Raw genomic sequence first — 25,453 nt, forward strand, 5'->3', positions numbered from 1 at the left:
CTGTCTGAGTCAAGAGGAAGGCAACACTCTTAATCAGATTTTTTGGGCCCTGGACTGGCGTTCACTGTCTGCTAGAAAATGCTTAATGGAAAGTGCTCGAAAAATGCATGAGAGCATACACTTACTTCCTCTTCAAGCTGTATCTGTGACATCTGCTGTTGTTTGGGGTAAGGCAGTTGGCTTTTTCAACCCCACAAGGCCCCAAATTAAGGAAGTCTTAATCATCTTTAGAGTTTAGGCTGCAGGCAGAGAAAACCTCACTTAGCAAAGCTATATTTCCTTCTATCCCTGCTTGCAGAACTGGAGCTAAAGTTAGCCTCCCATTCCTGCTAGGCTAACTTCAGCCCTATAGGTCATTTCTCTCATAAGATTGCCTAGAACAAGAAGAAGTCATCAACACATGCCATCATTATGAATATTGTCAAACCATTTCCCCTAAGAGTAAAGTTGCAGTTGGTATTCTGGGCATGTCATGTACAGCATGGTGACTATAGTTAATAATATTATACTGCATATTTAAAAGTTGCTAAGACAGTAGATCTTAAGAGTTCTCATCACAAGAAAAAAATTGTAACTATGTGCAGTGATGCACGGTAACTAACTGTGGTGATCATTTCACGATATATACATGTATTAAATCATTATGTTGTACACCTAAAACTAATACAATGCTATATGTCAATTATATTTCAATAAGACCGGGAAAACAAAAGTCACAGTTGGCAGGTATTCTGCCTTCCAAGGTAGCATAGGTGACAGTAGTATCAAGTGTTTTTGTGACAGCGTAACATGGGTCACTAGTTTTTTAGTTTCCAATACCTGAGTCTTTCTTTCTTTCTTTTTAAATTAATTTTATTGAAGTATAGTTGATTTACAATGTTGTCTTAATTTCCGCTGTACAGCACAGTGACTCAGTTATACATTAATGTGTATGTTCTTTATCATATTCTTTTCCATTATGGTGTATTACAGGATACTGAATACAGTTCCCCATGTTCAATAGTAGGACCTTGTTGTTTATCCATCCTATATATATTAGTCTGCATCTGCTAATCCCAAACTCCCAGTCCATCTCTCCCCTACCCCCCTTGCCAACCACAAGTCTGTTCTCTGTATCTGTTTCTGTTTCATAGATATGTACATTTGTGTCATTCTAAATTCTACGCCACTAAAATTAGGTTTGCAGTCATGCAATAGAAATTCCAATTAACACTGGCTGAGCATAACAATCTTGTGATTTCTCATAAACTCCTAGAAGTCAGCAGTTCAGAGCTTTTGTTTCCACTCTGCTCTATGAGGTCATGCAAGGATCTACATACTCTGGATCATCTACCTTGTTGCTTCACCAACCCTAGCACATTTTCCTCATTTGCATCATTCCAAGATGGTGGCTACAATATCCATATTACAAGAAGCCGGATGGAAGTAGACAGGAGGAAGGGGAAGAGTCTCACTGTTTAAGGACATGTCCCAGAAATTACACATCTCACTTCCTCTCCCATCACATTGGCTTTAACATAGTCATATGGTCATAGCTGCAAGGGAGTCTGAGAAATATAATCTTTTTTCAGAGTGGCATATGCCCAACTCTAAATGGAGATTCTATCACTATGAGATGAAAGAAAGGGGAAAAATATATAGATATAGAACAATCTCTGGAGCCTCTGAGAATAATAAAAGGAATTGGGAGTATCAGGAAATACTCCTTGAATAAGAACAACATACAGTTAATCTACACATATGCAAGTGGCAGCATCTCATCTGGAAAGAACTAATGGTGTTCCACATTCTATTTTATTTTATTTTTCATTTATTTTTTAATTTTTGGCTGCATTGGGTCTTTGTTGCTCCGTGTGAGCTTTCTCTAGTTGTAGTGAGCAGGGGCTACTCTTCATTGTGGTGCACGGGCTTCTCATCGCGGTGGCTTCTCTTGTTGCGGAGCACGGGCTCTAGGCAAGTGGGCTCCGTAGTTGTGGCTTGTGGGCTCTAGAGCGCAGGCTCAGTAGCTGTGGTGTCTGGCTTAGTTGCTCCGTGGCATGTGGGAGCTTCCCGGACCAGGGCTTGAACCCGTGTCCCCTGCACTGGCAGGTGGATTCTTAACCACTGTGCCACCAGGGAAGTCCCCCACATTCTATTTTAAATCTGTATATTTTTTCCCTCCTCCACTAGGCTTTGAGCTCTTTAAGGACAGAGATTCTATATCTGCTGCTCCTAGTAGGTATCCAATCAATATTCGTCAAATGAAAGAATGAATGAGTCAGTAGAATTCTGATTTTTTTTAAATAAATTCTTTCTCACCAGATACTTGGTACAGTTTCAAGCTAAAGAACTGTTGGGGGATTTCCTAGTCCAAGCCCATTGTCTTGATCTAGGAAGGTTGTCTGGGTCCTCGGTATCCCATATTGTTATTTCTGTGTCCATCATCCTCTTGTAGGGGATCTCCTCCTGAGCACAGTGCCCACCTCTGAAGGGTACACAGAGAATGAACTATGAAGGCAGGGCAGGACCCAGTTCGTCTAACCTCCATCTGGAGTTCTTTTCACAAGCTCAACATGTAATCAGTGAAGTAGGAGATGAGAGGAGAAGGCAACTGCTTCTGTCTGGGTTGATCCCAGAAAGCTTCTTGAAGAAGATAGGTTTGAACTGGGCATTATAAAAGCAGAGCTTCCTAAACCTTTCCCCCCAAGGAACCCCAGGGCAAATAGAAGAGGGAGAATGTGACCCCTGAGGAGGCTGGGGGTGTAGTCTGAAGGAACCTACTCCAAGGAGAAATTTCTTTTAACTATTTTGCTGTTTCACTATTCATTCATGTATGCATTCATTCTTTCATTCATGTATTTAGCAAACATAATGCAGCATTAAGTGCCAGACATTGTCTTTTATGAAGACACACAAGACCCTGCTCCCTTGAAGCTTACGTTTTCATGCAGAATAGATGTAAAACAAGTAAGCACGTAAACCAGAAGCACATAAACGATCAACAAGATAATTTCTGATGGTGCTTAAGGCTATGAAAGAAATAAAGCAGAGTAGTCTAGTGCAGAGTACCTATACCTCTCTGTGCCTCAGTTGACTCATCTGTAAAATGGAAATGATAATAGAGGTCTACAATTCCAAAATCCCCTAACTGAAAGCTTTGTCCTAATTCAGTTGATGGCAAACACGACTTGATCTGAACTCATTTGGGAGTGCATCTTGACCTGAACCGAATTATGTAGTAGTAGTAGTAGTTGTTGTTCTTCCTTTTTTAAAATCCCACTTAGAGTGGACAGTCCTGTGCTTCACTGCACAAATTTTTGTGTGTTTGATTATGAGATGCTGCCCCAGACTCCAGTTGGAGTATTACATAATACGAGGTACATGCACCATATTACCTTCTACGATCCGAAAAATTCTGAGTTCCAAAACACATCTAGGTCCAAAGGCTGTGGATAAGGGGTCGAAGACCTCATGCAGTTATTATGAGGATTAAATGAGTTCATATATGTAAAGCACTGAAACCGTTGCCCAGCATATGGTAAATGCTACCTAAGTTACCTACTGTTCCTGCCTTTATCACTATTCTTACATGGGAGGGTATTTAGAAAAGTTGCCTAGAGACGGCCTCTCTGAGGATGTGTCATTTAAGCAGACAGCCAAGGGATGAGAATGACCTGGCTGTGGGAAGAGGAGGAGAAAGATAACTTCGGGAAGACGGAACAGCAAGTGCCAAGACTGGCTCAAGTGCAGAACAGAAAACAGGCCGGATGTCTGGTGTGTGGTCCAACAAGGGGAAAGGTGGTTCAAGGTCAGAGTGATAGGCTGGAGTCAGAACATGCACGATATAAACAATGGTGAAGACTTTGGACTTCATTCAAAATGTAATAAGAAATCGTTGCAGTTGATCTGATTCGTGTTTATAAAGACTGCTCTGATGCTCTTGATGGATGAATTGTGGAGGAGGAAGGGGGCAAGGGAGAGCAGGTCGGAGGCCAGTGCGTAGTACAGGGTGAGACCTCATGGCAAAGTGGAGTAGGGTTGGGGTAGCAGACAAGGAGGAAAGTGGACAGGTGCGAGAAAAAGTTCAGAAATAAGGGAGAAAAAGACTTTCTGATTAATTTTGCATTCATTGTAATTTATAATATGTCCATGTATAGAGGCTGCGAATGTCACAGTCATGGTCTCCAGTGTGTTAAGGTCAGTGGTTTGCTGGACCCAGCTCCTGGGAATGGGATCGGAAGAGGGCACCTGGTTCATGATTTGTCTTTGTCATTTATCCATTTGGTCCCTGCCTGGACCTCCCTGGTCCTTAATATCACTCTTAGCAGCATTACTTATTGCCTTTTGATAGTGGGATTCATGAACCCATCATGTCTTCCGACAGAAGCATAGCTGAGGATGGGTTCAGGGTCTGGGATCCTGTTATCAGGGACCATACAAATAGCTCACTGTACTTATCCCCTTTCCCTCTTCTAAAGCCCTTCCCCCGCATCTTGACTTAATCCCTCTTCCCTGAGTGGTGGATGCTTTTCCTGAATCTTTGAGTAAGATTGATGCCCAAGGAAGATACACTATTTAGCTAAGGGCTTCCCATACTCCCGGCCTTTGCCACATCTTCCCAGGGATCTGACTGCTCCAGATTGAGAAGTACAGCCTTAAAAGATAACCAGAATTCTGGTGGGTGGCAATGGTAGGGAAGAGGACTCCAGGTGGAGGGGCTTGCAGGTCAGGGAACTGCAAGCTGGTCTTGGGCTCAGTGATTAGAGAAGCTGGTAGGGGAGTTGTATGAGGTCAACCTAGACAAGGAGATGGAGCCAAATTATGGAAGGCTTTGGACACCGTGATCAAAAGTTAGGGCTCGGGCTTCCCTGGTGGCGCAGTGGTTGAGAGTCCGCCTGCCGAAGCAGGGGACACGGGTTCGTGCCCTGGTCCAGGAAGATCCCACATGCCGCGGAGCGGCTGGGCCCGTGAGCCATGGCCGCTGAGCCTGCGCGTCCCGAGCCTGTGCTCCACAACGGGAGGGGCCACAACAGTGAGAGGCCCGTGTACCGGAAAAAAAAAAGAAAACTGAGGGGAAATTTTGCTTATTTACCCTCCATTGGAGGAATTAAGGGAAGTAGACACTTGGTTTATTAGATATCAGTATGACTGGTTGATTCAGTCAATTGAGAGGACAGAAGCATTAATGGAGCTGGAAGTCTGCTGTAGAGACACAGGCTGGATCATTCCATGGATAAACACCGGTTAAATGAAAACCAGTGTTCTGGAGGAAAATACTGCTACAAGTCCTGAAACTGGAGAGCAAGCCTGTGGTTAAACCACCCTACGCAGGGCAAGCTCGAGTTAATATGATGGTTAGTAAAGCTCTTCAAGTGTGTCCCATGTTCCCTTTTAAGGTCTTTCTTCCCAGGGTGCAAGTGTCTCTCATGCTAAACCTGGATGCCCAAGAATCGCCATTAAGAGTAGGTTCCCACGTGTCTCAGTTGGCCTGAGGGAGTCTTAGTTTATGCCTGTAGTCTTGGCATAAATTATTAACAGCCCCTCCCTTTTCCTTCCCATGAGTATCCTGTTTGATCCATTGGGGGTCACCCAGGCAGTGCCCTGACTCTCTACCCTCCCCTTTCCAAATTTGTGTAATATAAACCCAATGTGTAGGGAAAACGTTCATCCCCAAATCATCTCGGAGATGATTTCCAAAAACAGCCCAAGAGGAAAGCCCGGCTTATAGATAGTAGTGCCAAAATGGCGGGAGTTGTGCGACCTTGGACAAATCAGTTAATATCGCTGAGCTGTGTCTTAATCTGTAAAATGGGGGTAATGGATCACCTTTGTTTCCCTCCTTAGAATATTAAGAGGCTCGAGTATTGTGAAGGACTCTTCTAATGTGTGCCAGAGCAGGCTTAACAAACAAACATTAACTGCACTAAAGTTTTTCTTTCCAGATGTAGCTGCATTTTAACATTCCTTCACCCCCGCACACCCCTCTCAAATTTCAGCCTTCGGCAGCTAACTGATGGCTCTTCCATTGCAGCATTCTAAATAACAGTGAATAGGAAAACGCTGCTTCTCCCAACTTAAAAGCTATAATACTGAAAAGCTAAGATGCTAAAAGCTAAATATGTAACTAAGTTTTTTATGAACCTCAGTAATTGACAACTACAGTCATGGGGTGGAGGTCGGGGTGCTGTTTAGACCGGTGAGAACCATCAACCCGGACTATTTAGTTTCAAATGTAGCAAAAGAGAGGCAGCAAACGGGAATTTTAAATTCTGATTCTTGGTGTATTTTAGAAGGGCCATTTGTTCTTTCTTATACTTTCAGGTGTTTCTAATGTGGACCTCGAAGAGACAATTTCTCATCCTTTTTAACATGATCCTAATTTCCGAACTCCTTGGGGCTAGATGGTTTCCTAAAACTCTGCCCTGTGATGTCACTCTGGATGCTCCAAACGCCCATGTGATCGTGGACTGCACAGACAAGCATTTGACAGAAATTCCTGGAGACATTCCCACCAATGCCACCAACCTCACCCTCACCATTAACCATATAGCGGGTATCTCTCCAGCGTCCTTCTACCGGCTGGACCACCTGGTAGAGATCGATTTCAGATGCAACTGTGTACCTGTTCGACCGGGGCCAAAAGACAATGTGTGCACCAGAAGGCTGCAGATTGAACCCAGCAGCTTTAGTAAACTCACTTATTTAAAATCTCTTTACCTGGATGGAAACCAGCTTCTAGAAATACCTCAGGATCTTCCTCCCAGCTTACAGCTGCTGAGCCTTGAGGCCAACAACATCTTTTCGATCATGAAAGAGAACCTAACAGAACTGGCCAACCTCGAAATACTCTACCTGGGCCAAAACTGTTACTATCGCAATCCTTGTAATGTTTCGTTTTCCATTGAAAAAGATGCTTTTCTAAATATGACAAATTTAAAATTGCTCTCCCTAAAAGATAACAATATCTCAGCTGTCCCCACTATTTTGCCACCTACTTTAACTGAACTCTATCTTTATAACAACATCATTGCGAAGATCCAAGAAGATGATTTTAATAACCTCAATCGACTGCAAGTTCTTGACCTAAGTGGAAATTGCCCTCGTTGTTATAATGCTCCGTTTCCTTGTACACCCTGTGAAAATAATTCTCCCCTACATATCGACCTAAATGCTTTTGATGCATTGACAGAATTACAAATTTTACGTCTACACAGTAACTCTCTTCAGCATGTGCCCCAAAGATGGTTTAAAAACGTTAACAAACTTAAAGAACTAGATCTTTCCCAAAACTTCTTGGCCAAAGAAATTGGGGATGCCAAATTTTTGCATCTTCTCCACAACCTTGTCCAATTGGATCTGTCTTTCAATTATGAACTTCAGGTCTATCGTGCATTTATGAATCTGTCAGATGCATTTTCTTCACTGAAAAACTTGAAAGTTTTGCGGATTAAAGGCTATGTCTTTAAAGAGCTGAGAAGTTCATACCTCTCCCCATTACATAATCTTTCCAATCTTGAAGTTCTTGATCTTGGCACTAACTTTATAAAAATCGCTGACCTCAGCATATTTAACCAATTTAAAACATTGAAATTCATAGATCTCTCAGTGAATAAAATATCACCTTCAGGAGATTCAAGTGAAGATGGCTTCTGCTCTAACATGAGAACTTCTGTAGAAAGTCATGGGCCCCACGTCCTTGAAGCATTACATTATTTCAAGTATGATGAATTTGCAAGGAGTTGCAGGTCCAAAAGCAAAGAGCCTCCTTCTCTCTTGTCTCTTAATGAAGATTGTTACAAGTATGGGCCGACCTTGGACCTAAGTGGAAATAATATATTTTTTATCAAGTCTTCTGAGTTTCAGCATCTTTCTTTCCTCAAATGCCTAAACTTATCGGGAAATAGCATTAGCCAGACGCTTAATGGTAGTGAATTTCAGCCTTTAGTGGAGTTGAAATATTTGGACTTCTCTAACAATCGGCTTGATTTACTCTACTCAACGGCATTTGAGGAGCTACGCAACCTGGAAGTCCTAGATATAAGTAGTAACAGCCATTATTTTCAATCAGAAGGAATAACTCACATGCTAAACTTCACCAAGAACCTAAAGGTTCTGAAGAAACTGATGATGAACAACAATGACATCGCTACCTCCACCAGCAGGACCATGGAGAGCGAATCTCTTAAAATTCTGGAATTCAGAGGCAATCATTTGGATATTTTATGGAGAGATGGTGATAATAGATACTTAAAACTCTTTAAGAATCTGCTGAGCTTAGAGGAATTAGACATCTCTGAAAATTCCCTGCGTTTCTTACCTAGTGGAGTTTTTGATGGTATGCCTCCAAATCTGAAGACTCTCTCCTTGGCCAAAAATGGGCTCACGTCTTTCAACTGGGGAAGACTCCAGTACCTGAGCAATCTAGAAACGTTGGACCTCAGCTACAACCAACTGAAGACTGTCCCTGAGAGATTATCCAACTGTTCCCACAGCCTCAAGAAGCTCATACTTAAGAACAATCAAATCAGGCACCTGACAAAGTATTTTCTACAAGATGCTTTCCAGTTACGGCATCTGGACCTGAGCTCGAATAAAATCCAGGTTATCCAAAAGACTAGTTTTCCAGAAAACGTCCTCAACAACCTGAACATTCTGTTTTTGCATCACAATCGGTTTCTGTGCAACTGTGATGCTGTGTGGTTTGTCTGGTGGGTTAACCATACAGAGGTGACGATTCCTTACTTGGCCACAGATGTGACTTGTATGGGACCAGGAGCACACAAGGGCCAGAGTGTAGTGTCTCTGGATCTATATACCTGTGAGTTAGATCTGACTAACTTCGTCCTGTTCTCACTTTCCATATCGGCAGCTCTCTTTCTGATGATGATCACAACAGCAAACCATCTCTATTTCTGGGATGTGTGGTATAGTTACCATTTCTGTAAGGCCAAAATAAAGGGCTATCGACGTCTGATATCACCAAATTCTTGCTACGATGCTTTTATTGTGTATGACACTAAAGACCCAGCAGTGACAGAGTGGGTTTTGGATGAGCTGGTGGCCAAATTGGAAGACCCAAGAGAGAAATGTTTTAATTTATGTCTCGAGGAAAGGGACTGGTTACCAGGGCAGCCTGTTCTGGAAAATCTTTCCCAGAGCATACAGCTTAGCAAAAAGACAGTGTTTGTCATGACAGACAAGTATGCAAAGACTGAGAATTTTAAGATAGCATTTTACTTGTCCCATCAGAGGCTCATGGATGAAAAAGTGGACGTAATTATCTTGATATTCCTTGAGAAGCCCCTTCAGAAGTCCAAGTTTCTCCAGCTCCGGAAGAGGCTCTGTGGGAGTTCTGTCCTTGAGTGGCCAACAAACCCACAGGCTCATCCGTACTTCTGGCAGTGTCTGAAAAACGCCCTGGCCACAGACAATCACGTGACCTACAGTCAGGTGTTCAAAGAGACAGCCTAGCCCTTCTTTGCAAAATGTGACTGCCTAACTTACCAAGGAGAGGCTCGGCTGCCTAGATTGGCTCATCCGTGTCCCACCAAAAGAGTGTTTTAAACTTTTCCAAGCCCTGAGATTGCCCATATTGGAGAGGAGTCACCGATAGATGACAGAGGAACTGGAAAATTGGGATTTATATAAGCGTCAAGTCATCTTTCTTAGCTCTCTCTGTCTCCATTTGCAGTTGAGTCTCTGCCTTCTGCTCCTGTATAAAATACTGTTGGGAGAAGGGTGGCAAGTAGAGGACATGGCACTTTGATTCTCCTGGAATTGTGATTATTACGTAAACACACAGTCACTAAATTGAAAAGAACTGCATTTCTACCCTTAAGAAGTACTGGTATGTGTGGAAATAGGGTAAAAAAAAAATGCTCAGGGTCTACCTATATGACATTAAAATGCACCAGAGTTAATTAGTGGGAATAAACCAAAAACAAAAACAGTTAACTCCTCAACCAATTGCTTGAGTGTAATCTAGCACCCCCTTCTGTGCAGACTGAGTGTTGGCACCCAACAGGTGGTTGCTGCTCAAGTGCTCCTCGCTCGTTTCCCCTGGGCCTGTTATTGGGTTCTGTGGGGAAATAGAAACATCTTTGCCATTGATGGACATAGTCTCCTTACAAATGGGAGAAAAATAAAGTGCTCTGCCTTTATGCAAAATGATGCTCTTCACCTTTGATGATAATTTACCTGCTTAAATATTGCTGTGGACTAAATGTTTGTGCCCACCCCCAAATTCATATGTTGAAATCCTAACCCCCAATATGATGGTATTAGGAGGCGGGGTTTTTGAGAGGTGATTAGATCATGAGAGTGGAGCCCTCATGATGGGATTACTGCCTTAGAAGAAGCAGCCAGAGGACTGAGGATACAAAGAGAAGTGGGCAGTCTGCAAGCCACAAGAGGACTCTCACCAGAACCAGATCGTGTTGGCACTCTGATCTCAGACTTCCGTCCTTCAGACCTGTGAGAAATAAATGTTTGTTCTTTAAGCCACCCAGTTTGTGATGTTTTGTTATAGCAACCAAGCTAAGACAAATATTTTCATCTGCATTGAAAAGTACTGTATCCAAAGAAAAATTGCCTCATCCAATGATCTTTCAAACTGCTTTGTTAACTAATACTGTATATTTATAATCATCTGAAACCTTGATCCATCAACATTAGACGATTTTGGTGGTAAACTCTGAAGAAGGACCCCAAGAGCGTGTATTTATTTAGAATTATCAGGCAGGGATGACAACTGCATGGATTCCTTTAAATTTGGGGGTCGGGGGAGGAACAGAGGTTTTTCGACCTTAACACTGAGAAAGCCTCAGTCTTGAGCTTCGGCTTCACTACTCAGAAAAAGAACAGAAAGGACCAAGATGTTCTGAAGACACACCTTCCAAGTGGGTATAAATCTGCATGAGTTCAAAGTTTGAAACGTGACCAATTTGCTTTTATTTCGTGAAAGAAGTTATCTACAGAGGTGTCTGTGCCCTTTGGAAGATAGTGTGTAAGGGTTCACATCTGAGAGTATGAGCTGGGAGATACTGTATTTTCCTCGTATGTGGAAAAGCCACAGGTTTTACTTTAAGGATGGCTATCCATACACAGTATATAAATTATTTCCAAAGGACACATAATCAATTAATAAGAGTCACAAATTCCCAAATTAATCTCTGGATTGAATAGAGCCAATGATCTGACAACCTCTATAAACTTGATTGTACTTCATAGATGCCTTCTTCGGTGAAAACAAAGATAGCATCATAAAAACTGGCTTTGGCATGATAAACTTTCTTCTATTAAAACACATAAATACAGGGACCTCCCTGGCGATCCAGTGGTTAAGACTCTGTGCTTCCACTGCAGGGGGCACGGGTTCGATCCCTGGTCGGGGAACTAAGATCCCGCATGCCACGAGGTGCAGCCAAAAAGCACACACACACACATAAGGTTTCAGCTATTTTGGTGATTCATGAAGCACTTGAAGACAACTTAAATATCTGAAATGGATCAAGAGGAAGGGAAACTGAGAACAATGCAACTCAGAAACCACAACGTATTTCAACATGAGATTGTGTACAGTGGTTTGTTGTAAGAAATGACCAAAAGCACTTCAACAGATGGTTTTCATTTTAATTCCTTTGTAATCTCGACAAGTCACTCTTTGAACCTCCTGACAGTCTTCTGTGGAGTCTTGTTCTATTGGAGCCATTCATAGATGGCACAGATCAAAAGCCACCAACTCAGGCTACCAGGAGCGCATGATGGCTAGTTCTCCTGCCAAGCTCTGAGTGTCCTGCTCTCAGCTGACCTGCTTCTGGTTGGCGCTGCTCTAGAAGGGACTCCTGATTCTCCATAAATCCCACTCTACCATCAAGGGGTTCCCAACCTCTTTCAACCCTGAACCTGGCCAGGGTGTGTCCTTCCTCCTCGGATAGAGGCTGTACCTCAGCAAGACTTGGGCATCTGTTAGGATCCAAGCCAAGGGAAGCGTTAGGCAGGTAAGTGTTAAGGCTGAGAATAAGGCAAAGCAAGTGTTTGCAGCCCATAGAACGGAGAGAAGATGAGTCTAACCATAGCCCCGCTGCTGACTCAGGGTCTCTTGGCCCCATCCTCACATCTACTTCCAGCTCTATCTGTCTGAATGGTCTTAGGTCCAGCTGGTCTCTTAAATGTAGTCAGGGAATACAGAGTATATGAGGGGGGCAGTGGTGACTTAACAACCTGGGCGTCTTGTTCCCCAGTCTCCAAGGAAACTGTAATGGGGACAGCAAGGATGCACACTCTTCTTTTTCAGGAGCCTGTCCCCCTCCACCCCCATAAAACATGCTTTTTATTTACTTCCTCCTTCTCATCCTAACCAGAGAGAACCAGGTTGCATCTCCTGTGAGGTATTTATGCCCCAGTTTTAAAACGGGGGTGGGGATAAGGTTTGATTTGTCCTGTACCTCTCCTGCACGCCCTCAAGTGGGCAGAGAACACTGGTTATGGGACAGATTTACTGGCCTGGTGTGGAAGCTCATCCCTCCTTAGAGCCTTGGGATACCAGGCCTCAGGAGCAGTTAGTAGTGGGACATGCCACCAGTCACCTCTGCTGGAAGCTCGAGCCCTTGAGCCTAAGAAGCACTGGGAATTCTTTGTATCTTCTGAAGTACAAATATCAGTGTGGGAGGGAAATGACCAAAGAACGTGATTGAGGGCGACTCAAAAGATGTTCTCTGGAGAACACGAGGACTGAAAGTGAATCCCTGTCATTGAGTTAATGTAATGAAGGAGAACACGAGAGGCACCAACCAACCAACCAACCAACCAACCAACCAACCTAGTGAAGGGGAAGGGTTACAAAGAGAGGAGAAAGTCCCAAACTTGTGATGAGATTGTGTGGAAGAAGGCCTGGTGACACGGGCCATCCATGCTGGTGACACTGAGATGACAACAGGGCAGTGTCACACTGTTTGGGGTTTTATATGTTTTTCCATCTCTCTTCTTTTGCCTTCCCCTCCCTCTCAGTTTCCTTTTCGGCTTTAGGCACCCACGGCAAGCCTCGTGTCCTACACAAGAATGAACAGAAAGAGCTGTTGTTGCAGGTGGATTCTTCTGTTCGGAAGCGGTGGTTTGGTGTGTACTTTTGGTTTAAAACTGGTCTCTTTCCCACACATACAGAGTAAATCCCCACCTGCTTCAGTGAGCACGAGCTTCTGTAATTGGCATGGTGAAACCTTCCCTGGGTGACACTGGCCGGACTCTCTGTCACATTCAAACTCATATTCTTTCAGCTTATCCCAACTTTCAAGCATGTGGGTTAAGAAACTGAGTAAGATCTGGTGCTCTGCCTCAAGATGACCCTACTGCTGGGTTGTAATTAATTTCTAACGTGTTTGCCATGACATTTCAATGATTGTATTTCTTCATGTATATATCCCTTCTCCCTCTTCGTCATTTATATTAATTGTTTTGGAAGAGCCCAGACAAACTGACTGAGGAGGTTTGAGTCCCAGTGTCTCACAACAAGCACCCTCCAGAGAGAGTCTGTTAGGTTCTGGAGGATAACAGGAAGCCCCCGTGGCCTCGTGGCAGTTTTCACACATCCCTAGAGCCCGCCAGTGGTCAGGGTGAGGTGGGCAGATGCTTCCACACACAGAAAATGGTTCTCAGTGTCCTTCTGGCTGGTGACACCCCTGAAGCAAAGGCCAGACAGAGACAGCCAACTAGGGCACCATCTTTGTCTTGTATGATACACATGACTACTTCACTTCTCGCTGGCCAAGGAGATGTAGCGGGTCAGAGATTCCAGAGGCTTTCAGAATAGTGAGTTTCCTGAGCTTACGTCTTGAGCCATAGAAGTTTGTAGGAACATCTCCATGAACCCATATCTGAGGCCCAGTGTCCAGGGGGACCAAGCTGCTAAGAAGAGCAGGGGTCGGGGGGCTGTTTGGGCAGTTAGAACTAGCCTGTTGTCCTGCAGTCACCCTGGAACAGTGGGTAACACTCCTGCGCCAGGTCCAAGAGGAGGCCCGCCAAGCAGGACCTTGTAAGCAGGTGATATGCATTAAATAAAATGGTTTACAGTGCCCATCTCACTGCCCTAGGTCCTCATTTCCCACCATTTAGTTGCCTTTCGAAGGAAGCTGAATTAGAAGAATGAGTTTTAAAATAATCACCAATTTGGCTCCTACTCTTGAGGACAGGCCCCCAAGGGGATGACAGGGTGAGGAGAGAGCAAGGAGGATCTTAGGATGAAGGGCGGAGGGTGAAGTCACTGGTACCGGGACAGTGTTATCGAGTGGGGGCTGCAGGAGGAAGAGGAGGGAAGGAATCATATTTATTAAAATAGCAGCAAAGCCAAGTTCAAGGCTTCATTTATTCTGTTAAATCTTCACCTCAGCTCTATGAGGCTGGTATTAAGAGCCCCGTGTCAAAGAGGATGGGTTAACTCAGAGATGAAGGTGGGGTCAGACATGTTAAGTCAACTGCCAAGGTCACAGGGGCAGTAGATGGCCCTGCCCCGAACTGACCCAGCTCTGTCCAGCCAGGTCAGCTGTTTCTCCAATTTTACAGGGAATCAGAATCACCGAAGGAGCTTGGAAACCATGTGGTTGCAGGCCTCCACACCAGAGGTCCTGATCTCTGGGACCCAGGACTCTGCATTTCTGAAACTAGCCCAAGTGCTTCTGAAGCAGCTGCTCTGCAGAGCCCCGTTTGGGAAGGGCCACATCTTCCTTTGGGATACCAGGGACTGTTAACTCAGGGATCACTTCAGCAAAGAAAGCCCGAACCCCCAGGTATGCTCAATTTCTCTTTCTCCTTCTGTGTATAACCCTCAGCACTCTTAACCCACTGCTTGGAAATGGAGCTGCACTTCAGCTCAAATTGCTTCCCATTAGGCACTTGTTTTCAGGAGGGATATAATCGAACCGTACAGGATTGGCAGTTCTGTCCAGGGCTGAAATGTGAAGACAGTTTGGGCAAGCACACTGAGCAGATTTGGGTAGAGACAGAGGCAGGTGGACAACTGATGCGCAGTCCCGTAAGTCCTGACCAGTAGAGCTGCTGCTTGTGTTCATGATTTAAAGGATGTCTTGACTGTAATTTTCCTAGTATCTCACTGAATTGGACACTGACTGTGGTTCTACCTATACGGTGCAGAGTGCCACCTAATGGAACCTCATGGGTGTTGCCGGTCTGCTACTGAGACCCTTGGCTAGGTCTCCAAAGTGGGGTGTGGGAAGAAAATATAAGAATAGATATAATCATCTTTTAGAAAGTGTGTCTGTGGCTATTTTATCATATACCCAGTGTATTGATACAGAAATAGGGAGGGCTGTGTGTTCAATGTTGTTTATTGATGAGACGGCAATGTCAAAAATATTGGAGACCACAGACTATCAAATCTTTGTTTTGACCACTTATTTCCACTGCTTTGATTTGGTGTCTCAAGATGGGGCTGGCCGTGCATTGCCCTTTGCACGTGCAGGCATAGATGAAAAACCTGCGTTAACCGGGTGAGCGGCCTTCTTTTCCGTATGACACATTTCCTCTTTTCACACAGCATGACCCCCATGTTAAACCGTGGTTTTTGTAGCAGTGACACCCTCTTAGCATCTCTCTAGTGCCCTCTGTCGCTCTCTCGATTCCAGTCTCACTCACTGAGCACTCTCTCCCTGTCTATTTCTGAATAATCTAACTACTAACTGTTCTCCTCCACCACCCCCTCATCCCCACCCCAGCCCATAAATGGCATCTTTAAAGCCTGCTGTAGTTTAATAGTTTGAGGATTCGCCGTCTTTTTCATCCTACTGAACTGTGAGTTCATGAAAACTGTCTCTGGGTGGACATGATGCTTGGGGGCTTCATGCCCGCTTCCCACAGGCAACATTAAGCAAGTCACAGATGATGGAATGCTCACTTGCTATTATACATATATAGAACATTCCTCATACAGTGAATATTTCTAATCTTTTTCTTTTAGCATACAGTATCTGGGAATTTTCTTCTACTAGCCATTTCTGCTGTGTATAAAGTTTATGCTCAACATTTCATGTATTATAATCGTATATTAAAATTTTTTTAATTTAAAGGGTGATACTTCGTTCGTTAGCTCTTCCATGCATTACGTATTCTCAATCACTATTTGGTCTCCTCTCATTTTCTTTGAATTTAAGTCCATCAGACTTTCCAGAAATGTCTCAGATACCCAGAGTTCATTTCTGTAGGCTTTTTATTAAATATAATTTTTTCATTTTCCATAATCTTTCTACCATGAGAACGCTGACCACTTCCTGCTTAAAACTTATCGGAGGAAAGTCCCTTTTTCTTGATCCAAGTTCCCATATTTCCCTAGTTCTGCTTTTTCCTATGATCCTGCAAGAAGAAGAAGAAAAGCCAGAAGTACGAAGGAGTGCCATGTTCATTTGCATAGGACCCTGTGACGCTTCTTTACCTCCAAGAATCAGAATTGAGTTCTTCCCGTTCTTACCCCTCCCCACCTTCTCCTGATATTCCCACTGACTCTAGGTATAATTGGTTTTCTCCATTGTCACACGTGAGTTTACATTTTTCCTGATATAGCCTGTTTTCATAAAACTTCTTTTAGAAAGCTCTGTTGAGAGAGACCATACCGAGGTTTATATACAAAAGAATAAAGTGCTTTCTTCCGAGAATGTGATGGGCAGGGTTGATCTCTCCCTAAGCGGCGCTGGACACCAAAGTTGCACCAAGTCCAGCCTCGGTGAAGTTCACTTGGAAATTTAGGATTCCATTTAGAAAGGGAACTTTTCAGAGTTGTTGGGGTCTGCGGGAAGCCTGGTTACTTATACCTCTCTCCAGCTGAGCAATACACACCGACGTCAGGTGGGGGTTAAGACCCAGCATTTGCTAAATTTGATGCCAATAGCTTGCGTTTGTCGTCTTATAACTCTCCAACCCCTCTGGCTCCATTGAGTTGCTCCGCCCAGCTACAGATGGAAAAGAAGAAGGAATACAAGCTTTCAACCCAGAGCGAGGGCGCCCTGCCTCAGGGCGGTAGAAACAAGGAGGGGGTGTGCTCTGCTCTGCTCGGGCTGCCCCTAGAGAACAAGAGCCAGGAGGAGACTGGAACAAACAGGCGCAGTGACCATTTCCCCACTGTCGCCAATCCGACACGTCGTTCTGTCTCCCGTGAGAAGCGTAGGAAGGGGTAAAAGGAAAGAAGTTCTAGTCACCATCCTTCCCCATTTCAGGAGTTGATGTCACAATGTAAAGAGAAGAGAAAACTCCTTCCAAAGTGCCATTCTGAATCAATGATAAATGAGTAAAATCTCAATTAAATGAACTATACTAATAAATTAGTCTGTAAAACGTCAGGCCATGCTTGGATTCATGAAATGAAGAAGACTCTTCTTTTAAAAGCCTAAGACCAAAACTTACAGGTTTCTCATCCTTACAGGAGGTAGAGAGTCCTTACCTTCAGGGGCGCTAGAGGTATCATTTCTAAGACTCTATATTATTGATTGGGTTCCATAATTTCAGCATTTATGAGATAGTGTAGGATGTAGTTATTTAGAATTGGTATTCTGCATTATATTGATGTAGTATTTAGAAGCTGTCAGTTGTACTCATTCATTCATTCACTCATTCATTCATTCATTTTATTCAGGCAGTCAATAAATACTATTGTGTGCACACCATGGACCAGGCATGGTGCTAGGGGCTGAGGAGACCCTGGTGAGCAAAAATAGAAATATTCCCTGTTTCCCCAGAGCTTATTCAGAAACTCATCAATCAGATAGTCGTGTTGAGGGGGATTCAAGTGCTTTAAAGGAAAGGAGGAATGTTCTAGAAGATTATGTAATTCTCATGTTACACATCAGAGAACTGAGTCCGGTTGGGGAACAGAAGGGGCAGGCTGTCTAAGGAAAGCCACCGAGCTGAGATGTAAAAAATGAGTTAACTGGACAAGACAGCATTGGAAGAGGACCGTATTTGGAGGTAGGACATCACAAGTGTGGCTTAGTAATATTGATTTGGGGAGCTTTCCAATACCCAAACTGGAGATGCTGAGTCAGTAGTTGGCCACAGTCTATGGAGCTAAGAAAGAGAGCTGAGCTAGAGATGCGTAGTTCAAGTCTCCTGCAGCAATGACAGTGACGGACACCTTGTGCAGAAATGATGTAGTCTAGGGACTTGCTATTCAAACAGTGGTCCCTGGACCAACATCGTCAGCGCCTCCTGGGAGTTCCTTAGAAAAGCCCCACTTTGTACCTGATAAATCAGAATCTGAATTTCAGCAACAGACCCAGGTGTTTGCCAGGCATTTTACAGTTTAAGAAGCACTGCCCTTATTAACCTCAGCGCTACTGACAAAGCATTCTTTATTGGGATGAGGTGTCTGTGTGTGGGGGGGGAGCTTTTGAGGGGAGAGCTGTCCTGTGCATTGTAGGGTATTTAGCATCCCCAGCCTCTACCCACTAGGCGCCACGAGCATCGCCCCTTCCCTCCCCTCCCCTGGAGTTGTGAAAACTACAAATACTCTGCCAGACGTCCCTTGGGGGACAAGATACACCTCCCCTCAGTTGAGAACCACTGAGCTAAGGGCAAGGTATGGAGTGAATGGAAAGATGAGGGGGATTGAGCTTTGAAGAATTCTAATTGTTCGCAGCTGGCAGAAGATGAGCCTGAAAAGGACAATGAAAAGGAGGAGACAGAGATAGAAGAAAAACGAGGAGAGCAGTGTCTAAGAAATCAAGGAAGCAAGGATGATGAGGATGGTGTCACATGCCACGGAGATGAAGATGAGGACTGCAAAGTGCCCATTTAATTGAGAGAAATGGAAGTGACCCTCGGGAAGCTTGTTAGAAATACAGAGTCTCAGGTCCCACCCGAAACCTCATGAATCAGAATCTACGTACGTTTGAACAAGAGCCCCAGGTCCCCAGGCGATTCCTACACACACATTAAAGTCTGCTAACAGAGACTTAGGTAAGTCTTTAAGCTAGTTTAGTAGTGAAGGAGAGGAAACAAGATGCTGTGCAATTGTATCTACAACCGGTTTCCTACATGTGACTGCCTTAAATATACTTAGTGTCTAGAAATAGATTTAAAGGAACCACATATGGTTGAACATGTCACATATTTAAACAGGAAAGTGCAATTTCCAAACTCATAAAGCAGAACTCTGGTTGCACTCCTGTTTTCAAGGTACTTGATGGCTTCAGAATTTCATTTTATTAAAGTCTCAAGTACAGCCGTTACTTTATACTTTCATGCAGGTGGTTAGTGCCCATGAACAAATGAACATGTGTTTGCAACTAATTGGCTTTCATAAGAGAAGACTATTTAGTATAGTTTGGTGTAAACAGAATCTTAATATTTTTACTAATTGTGTTTCTATCAGTGGACGTGCTGTTGACGTGTATTACTCTAGACGGGTGGTTTTCTTTTTCTTTTTTCCCCAATTTTATTGAGACATAATTGGCAAATAAAAATTGTATATATTGAAGGTGTACAATGTGATGGTTTGATATATGTATATATTGTGAAATGATTACCACACATCCATCACCTGAAATAGTTACCAGTTTTGGCAGTGTGTGGTGAGAACACTTAACATCTACTCAGCAAATTTCAAGTGTGAAATACAGTTTTATTAACTGTAATCATCATGCTGTGTATTTGATCCTCAGCGCTTACTCATCTTATAACTGACAGTTTGTACCCTTTGACTGACATCTTCCCGTTTGCCTTAGTGCCACCCTCACCCCATTCTACTCCCTGATTCTGAGTCTATTTTAGATTCCACCTATAAAGACACCGTACAGTATTTGTCTTTCTCTGTCCGACTTATTTCACTTAGCATAACACCCTACACGTTCATCCATGTTGTTCCAAATGGTAGAATTTGCTTCATTTTTATGGCTGAATTTTATATATATATATAGATATATATCACATTTTCTTTATCCATTCATCCATCAGTGAACACTTAGGTTTTTTCCATATCTTGACTAGAGTGAACAATGCTTCAGTGAACACGGGGGTGCAGATATCTTTTCAAATTAGTGTTTTCGTTTTCTTCGGATAAATACCCAAAACTGGAATTACTGGATCATATGGTAACTGTATTTTTAATTTTTTGAGGAACCTCCGTACTGTTTTCCATAGTGGCTGCACCAATGTACATTCTCACCAACAGTGCACAAGGGTTCCTTTTTGTCTACATCCTCGCCAACACTTGCTATTTCTTGTTTTTTTGATAACGGCCATTCTAGCTGGTGTGAGGGGTTATCTCATTGTGGTTTTGATTTGTGTTTCCCTGATGACTACTGATGCCCAGCACCCTTTCATGTACCTATTGGCGATTTGTATGTCTTCTTTGGAAAAACGTCTATTCAGATCCTCTGTCCATTTTTAAGTTGACTGTTTGCTTTTTGCTATCGAGTTGTATGAGTTCCTTATGTATTTTGGATATTAACCCCTAATCAGATGGATGGTTTGCGAGTATTTTCTCCTGTTTCATAGATTGCCTTTTCATTTTGCCGACGTTTTTCTTTGCTGTGCGGAAACTCTTTAGTTTGATGTAGTCCCACTTGCTGATCTTTGCTTTTGTTGCTTGTGCTTCTGGTGTCATATCCAAAAAAACACTGACCAGTGTCAAGGAGGTTTTTTGCTATGTTTTCCTCAAGGAGTTTTACGGGTTTAAGTCCTATATTTAAGGGTTTAATCCATGCAAACACACAGGTGTAAGACGACCCTGTCCCATCAATAACAAGGGCTACAACTGCAGAGAGTCTCAGGCTGGGGACAATACCATGCTATCCCAGAAGGGAGGAGATATTTATTGTGAGACAGTCCTGGTGATTCAGATCTGTTTCCCCACTTGCTACGGTGGTTCTTAACCTTGGCTGTCGTTGAAATTACCTGAGGTTCTTCAAAAATCCCCATGCCTGGGCCCCACCGATAAAGCTTCTGATTTAACTGGTCTGGGGGAGAGCCTGGGCGTTTGGATTTGAAATCTTGCAGGTGATTCCAATATGCAGGCAACCGGTTCTCAGAGTTGAGCGTGCATCAGAGTCACCTGAGGGGCTTGTTAAACCTCTGATTGCTGGGTCTCACATCAGTTTCTGATTCGGTAGGTCTGAAGTTGGAGCCTGAGAATTTGCATCTCTAACAAGCTGGGCCCGGGGGCTGCTGATGCTACTGAGTGGTCCTCAAACTTCATTGGCTCTGCGCTGGAGCTCCTGAGTTTCTTGAGTCCTGACATTTGCATTTTAAATAAGAGCTAGATGATCCCAATGCACGTGATCTAGATGCAAAACCGTGCCCTAGGGGGTAAGATCGCACTGGGAGGTTCAGTCATCTTTGAGATTGTCGTCTGTTTTCCTTCCTTTTCCTTCATTCCCGTTCACGCTGACCTTAAGCTCTGTGCCCATTGCCTCGGGGGACATGTGCGGGGTAAGTGAGTTCTTGGGGTTTTGTCTTCTAAAAGCCTAATAGTCTTAGGGGATCATGAGGGGTTTGTGGAGGTAAAGCTACTCAGGGACATCTGGGTCTCCAGGAATGGCAAAAGGCGAGGTTGCTTCTCCACCTTTTTTTGGAGAGAGAAGCCAAGAGGGAAGGGAATGGGAGGGCTGGGGAGGCCTGTTGATTCAGAGAAAAGAGGGGACCTGCCAACTTCATGTGGAAGATGAAGACACACCCCCGTGTGTCACTACAGGAGAGCCGGAAACTGTACAATTCCTGGGAGGCAAGGGTCTGAGTTAACCTTCGGAAGAGTCAGGTAGGATGAAAACTCAGGGACAGAAACGAACTCCAATCACAGAAAATGAAGCTGTCTTTGTGTACCTCGCATTTGGTAGACTGAGATTCACACCGGATACCTGTTCTACTCTTGGAACATTTTCCACCTGGCAATATTTCTTTTGTAATCTGGTTTTGTTTTGTTTTCTCAAAATCTAACTCAGTAAGTGGATTTAGAATAGATACAGGGAAGTCTGAGCTTTATTTCACATCTTTCATAACTTATGAAATTGACACTTCTCTAGCTCATTACTTAGTTAAAATTTTCTATCTATTCCCAAATGGGGGAGCAAAAGCTTCATGGTTTTGCTTTTCTTGCATCTTAAACCTTTGAGACCCATAGGGCAAATTGTGAATAAAATTGGTTTTTATTTGGAAGCTTGGATTGCCCTAACCTGAAACGGCCCCCAAACGAAGAATAAGACCTTTATACATGTGTAAATTTTTTTTTTTTTTTTTTTTTTTTTTTTTTGCGTTACGCGGGCCTCTCACTGTTGTGGCCTCTCCCGTTGCGGAGCACAGGCTCCGGATGCGCAGGCTCAGCGGCCATGGCTCACGGGCCCAGCCGCTCTGCGGCATGTGGGATCCTCCCGAGCATTGGCAGGCGGACTCCCAACCACTGCGTCACCAGGGAAGCCCCTATACATGTGTAGTTTATTAACCTTTGCAGCAGTGTAAAATTTTATACTCAATTTATCCCATGTATATCACACAAAAAGTACTCCTCTGCCTGTTCAGGAAGGGAAATACTGGGTAGGGTGCGCCACCTGGTGGCAGGATGGTTATTAACTCCTTTGCCATGGGCTGGGTCTTCCAGAAGTAATTTCTGACCCTGAAGGCGGTTCTGAAGTCCCTTGGAGGTGGCAGATCCAGAAAGGGAGAAACAGAAATGGTTTCCTCCAACTCTAAAAGCCCCACGTTGAGAGAGATGAAGATTGGGAAAAGAGGATTTGAAGGAAAGAGGAAAGAAAGACAAGTTGGTGTGCGGAGAGGGAAGAAGGGGTCCTGGGGATTGTGAGGAATCCATTTAAGACCTTCTGGAGTCTTCCTCTCCATACCCAGCCCGGGGCCTCAAACCTAAGAGAATGTTCTCGTGCTTTCAGAGTGCCCTCATCTATGTGAATTAAGTGGCTGTCCCCCAAATCTTTTCGCATGTTCTCACCTCTAGTATTGATACCCGCCCCCCCTACCAGCCGCGCTCCCCCCCAGTACCCAACCTCACCTCCTATATCAATGACAAAGAAACTGGAGACCCATTGACGTGCACTTCTTCAAATCCCCTCCCCTCAACATCAAAATATGTTGTATGTAACTGTCCTCCGCACCAGCTCACAAAACCAAGATTCTTTCCCCAAACAGCCTATCCTGTTTGCAAGGAGCGGTGGCCCTCCCTTAGGTGTCCCTTCCTCTTCCCCTTCCTAAGTTACAAGTCCACCCACCCCCGCTCCTGGTTCACGCCCTTTTGCCTACTTGCTTCATCAGATGTGCTCCATCTGTGGCATAATCACTCTCTTCCATCCTGCTGGTGCTTCTCCTCACCAGAACGTGTTTCTTCTAAAATTATTTTCCCTCCAAAGATGTTTGTTGTGACATTCAGGAGACAATATTTCTTTCTTTTTTATGGCTAAGTAATATTCCAGCGTGTGTGTGTGTGTGTGTGTGTGTGTGTGTGTGTGTGTGTGTGTGTATACACACACCACATCTTTTTCTTTTTGCCACACCATGCGCGGGATCTTAGTTCCCTGACCAGAGATCGAATCCATGCCCCCTACAGTGGAAGCGCGGAGTCTTAACCGCTGGACCGCCAGGGAAGTCCCTATACCACATCTTCTTAAGCCAGTCATCTGTTGATGGGCACTTGGATTGCTTTCATGTCTTGGCTATTATAAGTAAATCACCTGAAACTAACACAATATTGTAAGTCAACTATACTTCAATAAAAAAAATTTAGGACACCCAAGTGTCAGTCAGTAGGAGAGTCATTAAATAAAATGTTATGTCCATACAATGTATATAACATAACTATTAGGTACAAAACAAAACAAAAATAATAAGACAGATCTATGTATCTAAAATAGTGCTAGGTGAAAAAAAGTGGTAAAGAGCAGTGTATATCATATGATCCCATTTTTGTAAAAGAATTGTTTGTGATGATATGTCAGTACATACGTAGGAAAAATCTTGAAGAACACAGACCAAACTGTTAATAGTCATTATCTTTGAGGAGTGGAATTTGGAGGGCTTTCATCTATGTTGTACATTCCTGAATTTGAATGTTTAGAACTATGTAATGTTGATAATATTATAATCAGAAAAGATTTACATATAATAAACGTCCCTTAATTCTACTAATATAATCCTCTGTGCTCCCCATTCATTTTCACCAACATTTGTCAACCGATAAGTATACAGGGCCAAGCTGGACAAATAAAACAGCCCCTGGGGGAATTCTGTGGCAGTCCAGTGGTTTGGACTCTGTGCTTTCACTGCCAAGGGCACGGGTTCAATCCCTGGTTGGGGAACTAAGATCCCACAAGCCTTGCGGCGTGGCCGAAAAAAAAGAGCACTTGGGTTCAAAAGGTTTACGGTCTGATAGAGAATGTAAGATGGACCTACCAAAATATAATCCGGGGCAGAATGTGACAAGTTCTACAGAGCTTTCGGTTCATTTGGGCGAATTACTGAACCTTTGCAAGCATGCTTCCTTCTCTAAAAGTGGAGATTTTAATAACCACCAAAACACAATGGGAAATGTACATGGGTAGTGCCTTAGGTGGGTGCCTGGCACAGAGGAGACGAAATGCCACGAGGCAGGGAGGGGCCTGGGGACTGAATACGGAGAGCGCACATCTGCTGGGTGGGCCTGGCCACGTGGGTGCCAGTTGAGATGGGCAGGACACTGACAGCTGTGTCCCAAATGCTTACGGCCGAGAGGCACCCACCCATCACAGAATGCAAGCGCCTGTGATTCACAGCGCTGGGGTGAGGTGGGGCAAAGACAGACCTCTACAGGCGCAGCAAGAGGCTGCAGAGTTGGGAAAGGCATAGGCCCTTCTCAAGGAGTGAAGGGCGGTCACGTCAACTGAAGAGCAGGACTGAGGTCCACAGCTATTGAGAGGGACCATTGGGAAAGATTGGATTAAGACTGCAGAGAAACCTGCTTCCTGGCTCATGGGTCCATGCTTACGATGGAGTTGGAGCCGAGATAATGGTCATCAGTGCAGTCCTTCTGGAAAGTTCATCTGGTGTGCTGGGGTTGGTGCTGGGAGGTGATCATGTTTGGTCTCATCCTCCGCTACTGTTCAGCCCCTTAGAACCCAGCTTTTGATTCTACCACACTCAAAACTACTTTCTTGAGTGTCACCAATAATCTTCTCTTTGCCAGATTAGGTGACTTTTTATAAGTCCCTGCGATCCTGTGCATAGTTAGAATATTGGATAGTGGTTAAGAGCACAGTTCTGGAGCCAGAGGAACGTGACTTTTTTCTTTTTTAACATCTTTATTGGGGTATAATTGCTTTACAATGGTGTGTTAGTTTCTGCTTTATAACAAAGTGAATCAGTCATACATATACATATGTTCCCATATCTCTTCCCTCTTGCGTCTCCCTCCCTCCCACCCTCCCTATCCCACCCCTCCAGGCGGTCACAAAGCACCGAGCTGATCTCCCTGTGCTATGCGGCTGCTTCCCACTAGCTATCC

At 44.0% G+C, this 25,453-nt stretch overlaps 1 protein-coding gene across 1 annotated transcript in view; it reads left to right on the top strand.

Moving 5' to 3' along the window:
- TLR7 (toll like receptor 7) overlaps positions 1–9,459 on the top strand; it is a 28,750-nt gene extending 19,291 nt beyond the window's left edge. Inside the window, exon 2 of the mRNA XM_079910884.1 lies at positions 6,301–9,459. Within this exon, the coding sequence (XP_079767010.1) occupies positions 6,301–9,450 (3,150 nt within the window). The 3' untranslated portion in view covers positions 9,451–9,459. The remainder of the gene's footprint in view (positions 1–6,300) is intronic.
- Positions 9,460–25,453: the final 15,994 nt, after the last annotated feature.

This window comes from Stenella coeruleoalba, assembly GCF_951394435.1.
Source record: "Stenella coeruleoalba genome assembly, chromosome: X".
Lineage (NCBI taxonomy): Eukaryota > Metazoa > Chordata > Mammalia > Artiodactyla > Delphinidae > Stenella > Stenella coeruleoalba.